General features: G+C 50.4%; 5 protein-coding genes across 5 annotated transcripts; 3 read left to right on the forward strand and 2 right to left on the reverse strand.

Annotated features, from left to right (window-relative positions):
- Positions 1-117: 117 nt before the first annotated feature.
- Positions 118-2,707, reverse strand: PG994_004392 (uncharacterized protein; the record flags this gene model as incomplete). The annotated part of the gene is made up of 11 exons (XM_066855801.1): positions 118-197; positions 268-417; positions 486-636; positions 696-921; positions 988-1,115; positions 1,171-1,270; positions 1,322-1,364; positions 1,418-1,585; positions 1,644-1,695; positions 1,870-2,250; positions 2,549-2,707. 11 exons carry the CDS (start codon positions 2,705-2,707, stop codon positions 118-120), a joined length of 1,638 nt encoding a protein of 545 aa, XP_066717968.1.
- Positions 2,708-3,456: 749 nt separating this feature from the next.
- Positions 3,457-5,886, forward strand: PG994_004393 (uncharacterized protein; the record flags this gene model as incomplete). Its single annotated transcript, XM_066855802.1, has 3 exons — positions 3,457-4,023; positions 4,095-5,256; positions 5,327-5,886. 3 exons carry the CDS (start codon positions 3,457-3,459, stop codon positions 5,884-5,886), a joined length of 2,289 nt encoding a protein of 762 aa, XP_066717969.1.
- Positions 5,887-6,477: 591 nt separating this feature from the next.
- PG994_004394 (HSP70 family protein) lies at positions 6,478-9,728 on the reverse strand (the record flags this gene model as incomplete). Its single annotated transcript, XM_066855803.1, has 9 exons — positions 6,478-6,557; positions 6,626-6,781; positions 6,835-6,991; positions 7,066-7,294; positions 7,347-7,622; positions 7,683-8,106; positions 8,168-8,198; positions 8,248-8,916; positions 9,297-9,728. 9 exons carry the CDS (start codon positions 9,726-9,728, stop codon positions 6,478-6,480), a joined length of 2,454 nt encoding a protein of 817 aa, XP_066717970.1.
- Positions 9,729-10,647: 919 nt separating this feature from the next.
- PG994_004395 (uncharacterized protein) lies at positions 10,648-11,382 on the forward strand (the record flags this gene model as incomplete). Its single annotated transcript, XM_066855804.1, has 2 exons — positions 10,648-11,005; positions 11,111-11,382. The coding sequence occupies 2 exons, from the start codon at positions 10,648-10,650 to the stop codon at positions 11,380-11,382; spliced, it is 630 nt and encodes a 209-aa protein (XP_066717971.1).
- A 46-nt stretch (positions 11,383-11,428) lies between these two features.
- Positions 11,429-13,324, forward strand: PG994_004396 (uncharacterized protein; the record flags this gene model as incomplete). The annotated part of the gene is made up of 3 exons (XM_066855805.1): positions 11,429-11,577; positions 12,208-12,393; positions 12,439-13,324. The coding sequence occupies 3 exons, from the start codon at positions 11,429-11,431 to the stop codon at positions 13,322-13,324; spliced, it is 1,221 nt and encodes a 406-aa protein (XP_066717972.1).
- Positions 13,325-13,749: the final 425 nt, after the last annotated feature.

Consider the following 13,749-nt stretch of genomic DNA (forward strand, 5'->3'; position numbering starts at 1 on the left):
ACAATCATGTCCTTCTCCATGAAACTCAAAACGCAAAAGGAGCAACCCATATCCATTGATGACTTTCTCCTCAGTCGCTGATGCATTCTTGGTAGCCAAGTCAGTCTTGGGTACCTGTTAACCACTGCTTGAGACGAGGGCTGGTGCCATGTTAATGACGCATTCTCCCTTCTTCTCCCCCTTGTATCGTGCTTCCGCTAGTGTATCATTAGCTTGTCAGAGGTCATGAAAAGGCACCAGTGATCATCATGCGGACTGTGTACATACCCTCGAGGTTGAGGCCCTTGATCCGAATGATCAGTTGGATCTCGATCCGCCAACAAAGGGTTTTGCCATTCTCAGAATGCTCGGGCAGGATCACTCCCTCGTCACGTAGGGACGTCATGTCCGCAACGAGTTTGCCAATGCAGCGACTGCCTGTTCATTTTTACCATGTTAGCGACACGGTGCTCAAAGCGACGACGAGATGGTCGGGGTGCGGTTACCCCTGTTCTTCCTCGACTCTTTGCCGTAGCCTGTCTCCATGGTAGTGTCGGAGATGATAATTTGCTCCTCTGCGAGGAGCTTCGGTTCATGATGGGCAAAAACATGTTCGCATTTGATAGAACAAGTCCAGTCTTTGCCGACCTCTTCGCCCTTATGTCGTTATCAGCAACATTTCACAGGATGCCAAATAGTACATCGATCATTCTCACCTTCTGCGCAAACCAGATAATGCGGTCAAAGAACCACCATCTGCCGTCGAGGTACGTGTATCGCGATCTTCCTCGTAGTGTCTTCGCCGGGAGGAGGTGGTAATCTTCGCTCCATTCGCAGTCTTCAATGTGGCGGAGGATACCGTAGGATGAGGGCAGAGCCCTCGCGGGCTCAGAAGACCTGTTCAGGGCACGCAGCGCCGCGCCTTTGGCAATTGCGGCCGGACTGGACCTTCCTGTTAGTAGATTGATTTTTCTCTCTGTCGCTAATAGATATTGTGGATATGCTCACTCGATGGGTAGCCCTTCCCCCAAAAGCTTGATTTCTGTTTTATGTAGAGTGTTGTAGGTGGCTAGGCATCTTTTGAGGTACACCTGGTACGAAACTGAGCGGCTGAAGCCACCCAGGATGATGATATACTGATCTATCGTTAGTCGAAAACACGTTGTCTGAGCATTGCGTCATTGAACTCACATCAACCGGTCTCCCTCTCTCTCTAGCCTTGTCCAATTGGGTCTTTGTCAAGGCCCACACTTTGTCGAGGCAAGTTGTGAACATCATGGCAACCGCATCACTGTATCTCGCTTTAGCCAACAGTCAGGAAACCATTTTGATCTGAACTTACTTTGCGACTCTGAGGATACCTTTACCGAAGTCGTGGTTCTTGTCTGGCTTTAGATGATCACACCGGAAAAGTAGAGCGCCCGGAAACTCGTCATACATATCATAGCTTCTCTTTCTATGCTCGAACTGGTCCGAGGTGATTTCTTGGGCAATTTCCGGCAGACTCTTCCATGGAGTCCTTCAAGGTAAGGTGCTCCTTCTTTCAATCGATGCAAGGTCAGCTTGTAAAACATGCCATTCAAGATGTTGGAACCACAGAGGTCGCCTAAGGGAGTTTAGTCATGTTCGTGTCGCTTGAGAATACACCAGACATATGCTCTTACCTGTGGGCGGGGCATCCTCTCTTCCCAGTCGAAGAGGCAAAGAATCGCCAGTCTGATAAAGACTCGTATCACAAGTACCGCCACCTGCAGCAGTAATTAGCTCTGGAGAATGTCATATAATTAGATAGAGGTACTTGCCTGAGTCCAGTATGAGGAGCCGTGAGAGTTTCTGTCTAGGTCAGCATCTAAATGAAACATTTAATTAAGTTTGCTTCATGTTGCTTACATCGATGGCCGGGTACTGCTTCAAAGCCCATTCAGCGCCTGCCTCAGGCTCTGTAATCATGGAAAATCGAGGAATCCATTTGTCAGAGAGGTCAGAGCCGCCAAGATTTACTCGGCACAACGCCTTGGCCAGCGCCTTTTGCAAGTCCATGCAGGCATCCAATCGGAAGACTACAGGAACGCACAGTACCACCTCGATCTTATAGTCCTTTTCCAGGCCATGCAGTCGTTTCAATTGAAATTTGGTATGACTGAGCAATCGAGTGAAGAAGTCTGCTGTGATGGTCACATGGGGTGCCCCTTGAGGGATGCGACGACTATCTTGAAGTCTTTCGATTATCGGCCGAAGTTCGTCACGAATCTCTTGAGTTTCAGCGTCGTCCTGGAATAGTAGTTTGAAACAGTCGACTTTTTCCTCCGTCATTGGCAGCTTGCTTCCACGTCGAGGTCTGTCATCAGCAGGCTCGTGTACTCCATTGACTTCGTAGCCAAATAAGACTCTGTTCCGAGGGTCTACCTCCCCTTCCCTCTTGACGGGCCCAAAACGGGGATCAGTTTTGCGGAAGTCAGGATCCGGGGGTACATGATCGCGGTTGGTACCTCATTCTTCATCTGGTCCCGACAGCATTGTGGATGTCCTCGGGGAAATTAGTGATGGGGTGGATCCGCTCATGGCAAACCTTTGTACGGTCCTCAATCTCGTCTGGCTCAAGAATGACATATTGTTGGGCAGTGTTGGATGTACCGAAATCAATGGTGAGAATGACCAGTTTCTCTCCAGACGGGATGGCATCAGCCAGAGCCCTGGGTGGTTGGGTTGCTGAATCGCCAAGAGACATTGTGGTCGGAATGGTTCCAACGCGATAATGGGATGTGTTGTCTCCTCAAAAGTGAGATCTCTCAAGCTTTTGACAAAGGAATGCCCAGAAGGATGAGATCAAGCCTAAGTGTGAAGGACTTCGAGCTTAAAGCTCCCCGCCATGGAGGAAAAGATTGTGCTCTTAATAAAGGCGCCCAAGGTCGGAATTGCAGTTGAATGTTTCTGAGTGGTGTTGCTGGATTGAGCTACGACGACGAAGTAGTGGAAACAATAAAATAAGTGTGCCTTGCCCATCTCAGGTCTTTAGATGTGAATGAAACTGGGTACTTATCCTCACGCAGGTACGCGTAAGGCGTTTGAGTGATCCTAGGCATCAAATTGTGCTTAGGCACGCATTTTTACCTCCATTGATCCCGAATCTCGTTGTCTCTCCTATCAAGTGCCAAAATTTCACCTTCACAACACCAACTTCTCACATCCGTGGAAGGATTGTTATTTAAGACTCCCAGAATACAATCACCTTAGATGTGAACAAGTCGTTTCAGAGTTGAAAAGTCCACATCAGATTGAAGAAAAGACACTCTTCCTTCCATCCTTTCATCCTTGTTTGATTCCTACCAACACAATAAAATTTCGTTCCACCCTACTATGTTTCGCCGAGCATACCAAATCTTTCGCCGTTACATCGCCATCGTAAAATCACACATCTCTCCAGTTCACGCAAGAACTACAACTTTGTTAACTACCAGTTCCCATTACGACGGCATCATGCGCCGTGTTTGTTGGCCTCAAGAGTGCACTGCACGCGCCTTCGCTTGGCTGGACCATTGCATCGAGCACAAGGTCGACTTTGAGGAGACGGTCGTCGAAAACCTTAATGCCAATACTAACAAGAAGGTATTCACCGCATGGCCCCTGGTGCGGGAACACATGTGCAATTACGCCCAAAAGCAGATTGACCTGGCCAGAGGTGGGGTCAGATCGAAGAGGGCACAATACAAAGAGAAAATGGCTAGATTACTGGCAGGAGGATCGTCCATCGTACCCAACTTGACCGGTGACACCGAGATGGCGGACCTCGTCGCCGATATCAAAGCTTCGTTGGCCGAGTCCAATGTTGGAGGAGCTGCTGAGGTAAAGAAAGAGAACGAAGTTGGCGGAGCCGCGAAGGATGTTGCCATGAACGACAACGACGAAAAAGACGTCCAGTTGTCTTCTGATGATTCATCCCAAAGTGAATACATGGGAAGCTCACCTGTGAAAAGCAAGCCTAAAAAATCGGGTGCTGCTGGTCCCAGTACCGTGCGAACCTACAGCAAAAAGCGTCAACAGTCGGTTCGTCTCACAAATCCTATCAAATAAAAAGTTTTTGCCCATCTTGTCAACCAATGCTAACCGGTTTCCAGTCTGCTGCTCAGTTGCCACCTCCCAAGAGATCCCGTCCCCTCACGCAAAGTCCTCCTCGAGATCTGTCAACGGACGAAGACGAGTTATCAGTTATTGAAGTAGCAAGCAACGAGAGCTTCATCAGAAGAGCTCCCCGTCGCATCATCCCAGCGAAAGCACCACGGCCCCGAAAAGCTCCTGCACAAGGCATCGAGCAACAGCAAGAACGGCCCCACTTTGCGCCGCCATCGATCGCACCACCGGAGCCGTACCACGGACCCCACACTCCGGCTTCACCAGAGAAAAAAAAACCCTCAGCAGTTCCCCCACTTGCCTTCACACAAACAGTTCCCCGGCAAATCCATTTCCAAGTCTTGGAGCAGCAAGAGCGCGCTCCATCATCTCACCCCAGAATGACGATTCCAGAAACCCCCAATGCGCAGCAAGACTGGGGTTGCAGGAAGGGAAGCACCCAGGCCAGCGCAGAAATGGCACCCGGAACTCAACTTGGCCAGTGGCAGACTCATGGTCCTTCTGGACAGGAACAAGCCAGCTCAGAAATGGCAGCCGGAACTCAACTTGGCCAGTCCCAGACTCATGGTATTTCTGGACAGGAACAAAGCGCACTGGCGCGAGAGAACACTCAACTCTGGAAGATGTTCACTGAAGAGAAGAATGAGAAGATCGCTCAGCAGAAGATGAACACGATGCTCAGGAACATCATCTCATCGCCACCCAACCATGACCACCTGGCCGACGTCAGACATCTGCAGCTCCACGATCGCTTCAAAACTCGGGCAAACATGAACGAGAACTTGAGAAAGGCGAAAGAACAGCTCCCTAACCTCAGCAACGGCGACCTGGCCGGCAGGTTCAAAGACTTGCAGCTCGCCATCCGGGACGCCTCTTGGTTGTACTCGCTCACGAACCTGGATCAGACGTTGGCCGTATTTCCCGACAATACCATGCGGGACAAGAAGATCAAGCTGCTTGTCAAGAACGTATTTGGCAGTGGAGCCAACGCATGGGAGCTGGACCAGGACGAGGAAAGCGACGTGTTCAGAGCTCTCATCACGGCGCACGTATTCTTCTTCGTCTTCGAGTCCAGCTTCCCGTCAAATTACACGGGTCATGACGAGTCAGCCATACTGACAGAGTACCGCAAGGTCTGCTTCGAGCGAGGTAAGTAACATCGTCACCGCTCCCCACCTAGCTAAACTTCGATTCAAACGTAACTAACGTATCGAAACAGATGGTGCAGAGGTATTGTTCGTCACTGATCGCGTCGCGCTGCAATCCTATCTAGAAGATAGTGCTCTTTGGGACCTGGACGAGAAGAAGCCCTTCCAGAATCTAGTCCGAATCAAGGCCCAGGAGCTGGCAAGAGAAGCGGCCGAGCTGCTGGCCCCGCTGTCCGCGCCTGCCAATCTCGTGGCCGACAGCTTCACGCCGGTCTACGTTGCCGCGTTGCGGTTGAAAGCAGACATGGTCCTCAGCAACAAAACCTTCACGGCGCGCTTCATCCGTCCTGGAGGACCCGTTGACCCCGACATCATGGAGGTTGACAACAACTTCGGCCATCAGGGCAACGCCCGGAATGTCAAGCAGTGTCTGTTCCCCATCGTTTACTCCAAGCCTATCCCCGAGATAGATGCGGTCCACACAGAGCTGAGTCAGTGCTTGGTGGACTACACGAACTTTGCCGTCGTTGAACTTCAGTTCTTTCGCCCGGGCGAGACTGTGCTCTACAAGGGGTTGGTGATTGCTTCCGGGCGAGACTGTGCTCTACAAGGGGGGTTGGTGATTGCTTGAAGAACGCAAGAGAAGCCGGTCCTCCAATTTGAGCTTCTTGGCAGCTTGGAAGGCATGGGTGCCATTGTTATATTGTTAGGCGTCGGGGGATCTACTGCGAAGGCAGTCAGCTCCTATTACCCCAGGGAGTACCAAGGCGTTCATGGGTGCCATTGTGTACATATGGGAAAAGAAAGCTGCCGCGACAATAGAGTTGCAGCTAGCAGCAGGAAAAGGAATATGCGACGCATGTAGGTCGCAAACCTTGATAGTCATGACACCGCAAGCAGGAGCGGCGCAGAGGCACAGCGGCTCAGCGGCATATTGACAGTAGTTTAATACAACTTCACTCAGTACTTTCTTGATTGGTCTTGATCATCTCTCTTAGCTCTAGTCAGAGAGATGGCGTTCATCTCAGATAATACATATGTAAAATATTCCTCGTCTTCAAACCAATACGAAGCTAGCCCGACAGAGATGGAAGCCTCACAGCAAGCCAGCATTCCCAAGCCTCAGATAGTCTGAAATCATCCCAACGAAGGTAACTCCCATGTATCCATCCTTATGTAGTGATTCGTTTTCAAAGATTCAAAGAGGAGATCCATGCCCTGTTCACTGCACTCCGGCTGGGAATGCAGAGGCGATGTTGATTTGGCACTCTTGCAATATCCTTTTGCCGTACTTGACGAAACCTGTGGCTGTATTGTCAGCCACCAACTCAAACACGGATGGGGACAGAAGAGAGGGAAATTGCACGTACATTTCAAGTCTCGGTCCTGCACCTTCATGACCAAGTCAAACTCGACCTCGTAGTAGTCATCGCCCTGGCAGCCTTCAGGCACACGTTTGGGTACAAGAAGTCCTTCGTGTTTCAAAAACGACATGTCAACCCGTATGTACCCGACCATCTCGCAACCTAGCTTTCACGTCAGCACAAGACAGGGATATGGGGAGCAGTAGACAACTTACCTTTATTACTTAGATGAATCTTCTTGTATAAAGACTCGGTTGCGTATTCTGAGACATAGAGCTTTTCCCAGACCACCAATCCCGGGTCTTCGCACCGGTCCACAAAGTGTTGGCATCGAATTGGTTTCCTCGTCCAGTCTTCCGGAATAAAGTCGTCCTGTGAGATTTGTATTTTTGTCAACTACAACCTTGTGACTGACGAGCCAATTGAAGAGTGTACGGGAAGCAGACCTTCTTGATGAACCATTCGATCGTGTCTCGCACGTACGGCTCCCCAGTGCAAGGTGCGCGCTGGGCTCGCGCGTTTGCGTCGTTGGGGCCTCGCTTCTCGTGCTTAGAGTTGTAAACATCCTTGGGCAGATGACGCAGGATGTCATAGGAAGATCGTGCGAATCGTTGGGGTCCATGTTCCTTATTAAAGGCGCGAAGAATGGCTTCGCTGGAAACTGTGGTTGCGAAGCTGCATGTGAATTCAGTATTCACCTTATGGGCCTGTCTTCCAAATTACTAACTCCATTTTAGGGGCTATTAGCTGTATGCCCCCGCCGTCGTACTTTTCCAATGCTCGTTTCAGGAATTCTCGAAGCGATGGGGAATCGGAGAAACCACCTATCAAGACGACCCTATATAGCAAGCCAGTCAGTGACTTCAGCTTAGGCTCGAGCATCAGTATGTGGAAGTTGCTTACATCTGCCCGATTGCCCCTGCTTTTGCACGACTCAAGTTGCCCCACAACAAGCGCCCAGATCTCGTGGAAGTACTCTAAGAAGATTCGCTGGATATCTGAACTATGGACAGCCTTCATTAGCATAACCATAGGAATAGATATTCGGGTACTATTAGCTTACAAAGGGATTCTCATATTGTTGTTTCCGAACATCTGTTCTTTGTCGGGTGATAAACCAATGAATGCACCTATGCCAAGGAATGTGGGAGGGTCGTCCTCATAGATGTCGAGGCTCCTTTTCAAGAAGAACTCGAATTGAGTATATGTAATCTCCTCAGCTTTACGCCGCAAAAACCTGTCGTTCTTTTTGCTGGCTACTTTATGCTTTTTGAGTCGGCCAAGGATATAAGTTTGGAACTTCTCATTCAAAAAGCTCGAGCCACACATTCCACCTGTACGGTATGGATTCCGGTCAATCGAATAGGACCAAGATACGTTTTGATTGAAGTGGGTGATCTCACCACTGGGTGGTGCGCCCTCTTCCTTCAGTCGGCGGGGTACGGTCCAACTGACAAGGTAATTTATCAGGTCAACGGTTCCGGCGCCTGAAGAAGTGAGCTTCGTTATTGCAATGCTCGAAAGGGGTTATCCAGAGGGGGGACTGACCGACATCAACAAAAACTAAACGCTGTCCTGTCTGGTTTTCCTCAGCACTGGCCCAATGTAGTACTCTTATCTCTGCTCACCCTAATGTTGAGCTCCTCCCGCAGAACTACTTCTGCAGCAGCTTCGGGTTCCGACACAATGAAGAGGTCTTTGATAGAATCATGTTCCACTTGCACTCCTTCAAATCCTACGGACTTGGAGGCTTTAGCTAGGGCGTAGTGCATCTTCTGACACGCCCTCTGGGACCAGACAGTGGGAATGCACATCACAATTTCCTTATCTGTTCCAGCAAGAATGCCTTCTTCTTCAAGCATTTTCTTCACATGTGCAATGAAGGGCGTAAGGTAATCGATGATGAGATCGATCGGGCGCTTTCGCCTCCCTCTAGCAGCCAAGGTGTCCAGATCCTCATGAAGCTTCTTGCGGATGCCAGCAGTTTCAATGTTGTCCTGGAGCAGTAACTTGAACTTCCTGAACTGGATCGTCGAGACCTCTAGCCAGGTCTGGTGTACTCTGTATCCCCATCGATAGACCTCATTCCGGTTGGGAAGAAAGTCTAGACTTTCGAAAGACGATTCGGACACATCATCCCCGAATGGGTCTTGGTCCTCAGCCAAGCGAGCAAGAGCTTGTCGTGTCAATTTCACCGGACCCCCTCCTAAAGCATAGCTGAGCTCCGTGGGGACTTGGTGCAATACGGGATCCTTCCGGCTCAAGAAGGTTCCCGGGTAATCGGATATCACTTGGACCTTGGATAAGATTGACAGGGCTTCGGTCTGACCCGGTTCAACTAGCAGCCACGATGTTGGAACAGCTAGATGTCTATATTACTCCAAAAGGGGGTGCCACGTGCCTACGCGCACGAACCCCTTTCCTGTTTCATGAAGAGGGGCATACGATGCCCCTCGCAGCTAGCAAAAGATAGACATGAACAACAGAATATAGCAATACAGCACCACTTGAACCCCTACTTGTACGTACGTACGAAAGCCCATTTAACACATGATGCTGATGAGTATCCTGTGCCGAAATCAACAGCGATTATGAGGCGACTGCGTGTGCCGAGGCTGCAAGAGGATTGGCGAGAATACGGCCTATCCAAGGCGAAGGAGGATAGCGAGTTCGAGACTGGCGGTGTAATAGCGAATGAAGAATCAAGAAGTGAAGGTGCGAGCCGCGAAACAGAGGACTCGGCGGCCGAAAATGGAGATCTCGGGAAGTCAGAGATCTCGGGGATGGAAGGTGGTGGCGGGGGTCTGGAAGGGCCAGCAATGGGGATGAAGGGCGCTCGCAAGGGCGAAGGCTTCGGGGTGACGAAAAGCCCAGAGCTAGCGTTTGATACTATCGAAGGTGTGGCCGATCTAGCAATAGACTGTGATCTCCTCTTGGGAGGAGTGGGCTCAGCTGCTGCATCAGGAGCGGGCCTTTTGTTTGATGACGGTGAGTCTACATCTGAGAACCGCAAAGATCCAACTGAGGCTGCATCGAAACTGGGTCGGCCACGGGAATAGAAAGAACCAGCATTAGAAGCTGGTCTATCTGCGAAAGGGCTCCACTCCATGCTTGAGTCAGAAAGAGTTCAGCGTGGGGTGTGTGAATCCAGAGGAACAGGTTCGAGATAGAGGTAGGTAGAGTAGGCCTGAGAATTTGGCTTTCATGTGATCTGGAGCACTCGATTCTGGGATCACTGGTGGCTACGGGACAACAGATAGCGATGGGATATCGGTGAAAAAGCTGTCGAAAAAAACAGCTGGCGGTATTGATAGGTGATAGCTTTTGTAACTACCCCCAAGACGTATATCCAAGAGTAGATGGAGCAATGAAGTTGCATGTCGCAGTGGGAGGGAAATACAAACGGAAAGACTGTCCATCCTTCCGCTTTCCTGGCCTTACCCTGGAGCTGATAAAGCATTGTCAAAATTTTCACTCCCCTGAAGCCGTGGCTGCACGGAAAACAATAGGCACAGGTTTTTTTTCTCAAGCGAGCCACCGATGCACAGGGAATCAGTGGTGCCTTTGTTCTAGGTACTGGCTACGGCAATCAATTAGAAAGCAAACATTGGAGAAGTCATCAATTGGGCAGTTACACTTGAGACCCACGAAATGCAGCTAGCCCTCTCCAGCCGCTTCATCTTATGTTGCAGTAGATGCATGTTCCCCTGGCCAGATTGTGAGCAATCATTCACAAACAGCAGCGGCAGTTCGAACGTGAAAAGCCTTCAACCGGGCAAAAGGGGAGAGAAAATCAAGTTTCCGATTGCTACCAATTAAAAATCCTTCGCAATCAATAAAAAACATCCAAAATAACGAAGCGGAAGCGGCAAAGCACCCAGGAAGACGACGAGGATTCCAGGTCAGAAATTACCTCTGTCATTCAAACGTGCAAGCGGGACTCGAGCCCGGTACAAGCCCATGTACTGGCTTGGCTTGATCACTGTCTGGAAATCGGGGTGTCCTTCAAGCAGACAGCACCAAAATACATGAAGAACAACACCATTGGGAAGTTCACATGGGCCCAACTCGACCAGAGATTGAGGGTGATTGCAAAGTCGCACAATGGCCATCCCCCATATACACCAACTCTCCTTCGGCAGGGAACGAGAGGCTTGCAGAACTTCGATGGCACACAACTACAAGTCCAGGTCACTGCCATCAGGTCATGTTTACCCTCACAATCGCCCGAAATCATTGGCCAGATTGGGAATAAACCCGGAATCAAGATTTTCCTGTCTTCGACTTCTATGACTTCACAGCGCACGCTCGGGACTTCAAGCCAAATAGATGATCAAGTCACAGCGCCATCACCAAGCTCCTCTCCAGCTGTGATCTGCCTGGACAGTGAGTCGCTGCCACCATCACCATAACCATCGCCGTCTGAGCCTCCAAGTCATATACATGTATGTAATGATCAACATATTGACAGTTATTGATGATGGCTAATAGCAATACGGAAGAATGACGAAAACCCTTACAGATACTGCATCCACCACGCGCTCTATGTTCCAGAAGATCTTTGCCAGTGCTCTGCGCCTCAAGACGCTACTGCTGCAAACAGGACAGAAGTACTGAGCCGACTTCGTCCCGACAGGCGCGCGCTTCAGCCGGGACACCATGAGCCTGGTTGGGTTCGAGAGTATGGAGCTGTGGCAGCAGATCCGCCAAGGATTTGGGGGGTAGAGCGCCTGAGGACGAACCGTCCTCGCCGCGCGCCGTGAAGTTATGTGTCTTCCCGGCCATCTTTGCGTATCCCCTGGAGACGCAATGGGCTTCGAAGTCCGATACGTCGGCATTTACCGTGAACTATTGCAACTTCATCAGAGTGGCCGTTCCGGAGGAAGATCCGAGGTTGGTGAGCAAGGCGGTAGTGTCGGTGTTCGAGTAGGGTATAGGGGCTCGGGGCAAGAGACAGTGTGAGTCAGCGGTCACAGTTCAGCTCCAATGTTTTGGGGCCCGAGGCCCGGGGGGAGCATAAGACGACACGCCACGGTATGTAAGTAAGCATTGATTTAGAAATGATGGAAAAGGCTGCATCTTGGCTGATTCAACTGTGTAACCACGCCGTAGTAAATGTTTCCGGTGGTTCCGGCATGATAGACTGCTGACTAGGCAAGTCTTAGACACGTATTTCCCGTATTACCCGCAATGGTCTCTCCTCATGTTAAAAGCCCTTTTCAATTTCAACTCCTTGTGCGTCTCTACACACATTCAATTTCAACGCATACTGAGTCCAGGGAAAGGAAATTATATATTTTTCTCCCCTAAGGATCAAGCTCCGTGCTTTCACTGGATGCTCATCGGTATGGCACAACAAGAAGTGGACCAAGCTAGCCCTTCTCCTCTTCTAAGCCTCAATAACATTTTGCATGAGCCTGATCATCAGGTTCCTGTGTGCTGTATATGTTCGGAGACAATAGGCGACGAGACACTCGTCCGGACAGTTCGTCTCCAGGCGCAAGACTTGTGCAAGACTTGATTCATGATGCAGACGAACCTTCACGGATTTTCAATTTCCCCAGTGGCAACATACTGGCGTTTGATAGACACATGAATTGCCTCAAGGCCAAGAACGTCCAGTACGTGACCATATCCCACGTCTGGGATGCAGAGATTGGGGATGTTCAGAGTAGCAAAACAACGAGGGATGGCATTGTCGAACGCATTTTCGAATCAGCCCACGGCATCTTCCAAGGCCTCGAAGACAGCGGACACGGGGGCGCCGGGATATGGTATGACTATCTCAGTGTTCCGTAGTGGAAAACAGAGCTAAAAAGCAAGATCCTCAATGCCATCCCTGATTTCTATCGATCCTCATCCTTTACTTTGGTCCTCCTTCTGGATGTGGACAAGGAAGTCATCGCCAACTTATACTCTGGTCAAGCTGGGCAGCATCGCATCGATAGTTGCATGGCGATCTGCAATGCTAAGTACTTCAAACGAGTCTGGACGACAATGGAGTACGTAAGAAGTTCGGACTTAAGAGTCATGCTGAAAGGATACCAAATCGCCACCGAAGGCGAGCATCACGTATTCCTGCCCAAAATACATTCTGTCTGGAAGCAAGAAGTCCACCTGCAAGGCGGCAATGTGTGGCAGGTCGAGCAGAAAGCGGGCATGGGGAAGAGAATCGTCCCCTGGCAAGTAGGGGAACTCGTGGAGATCAGGGCACGTGTGCTGGTGAATGTCGGTCTAGCTTTCGCCACACTGAGGTCTCGAGGCTGTCGATCGAGCGAGGACTTTCTCTATGCCCTTCGAGGTATAATCAAGACCAGGGAACCCGAGAAGATCGACGGGGACCCTGAGAAGGCGTTAGTACAGATCGCTGAGGCGTGTCTTAAAGAGGGTGATTATAGCCCATTAATGGTGACCCCCCAGATTCCCACATACGATTACCGACAGAACCCGTCGGAGTTTGGATATAACGATGTCTACTCCTTCGGACTTGGCGTGGATACCGATAGCTCATGTCCAGCCTTTCATAAAGACTCCATTTTCCATCGTGGAGTCTCTATCTTAAGCTTGGAGAAGATAGGGACAATCGACTTCGCTCGCTTGAGGACGTATGAGAGGGGGTTTCCGGCCTCCCCGTATTTGAGTGCTACACGCACTGGGTCCTCCATCATTCGGGCCCGGACGTCGACGAGTTCGTGCGAGCCATAGGGGCGAGATTCTACAACCTGTCCAATAGAGAAGTCGAAGCAATTCTATCAACCCGAGCTGCAGTGACATCATCAAAGAGGAACTCCAGGCCCGCTATGACAACTTAACCTTTGGAATGTCACGATACCGGACACTAGGCGCCTAGTTGAGGCCTTGGGGCTACTAATAAGTCCCAGCCAGACGAACAAACTGTTATGGGCCTCTCACAAAGTCATGGTGGTACGATACATTTTCGTGAATACGAAGGTCTATCGCGGCTGCGTGCCCAGTGTCTCAGAAGAAATTCACGTACTGGGTGGCCATGTTTAAGCGACCGACTGAGATGCTCGGGGCTGTCGCTTATCGTCTACCAGGCTTGAGGTACACCCATACACGAGCCGACGGCGCAGGTATTATACTTCAAGATCGCAAGGTCATTGGCCGGT

The sequence above is a fragment of the Apiospora phragmitis genome (assembly GCF_038363925.1).
Source record: "Apiospora phragmitis strain CBS 135458 chromosome Unknown utg000005l:1.0-4161743.0:1.0-4166827.0, whole genome shotgun sequence".
Taxonomy (NCBI): Eukaryota; Fungi; Ascomycota; class Sordariomycetes; order Amphisphaeriales; family Apiosporaceae; genus Apiospora; species Apiospora phragmitis.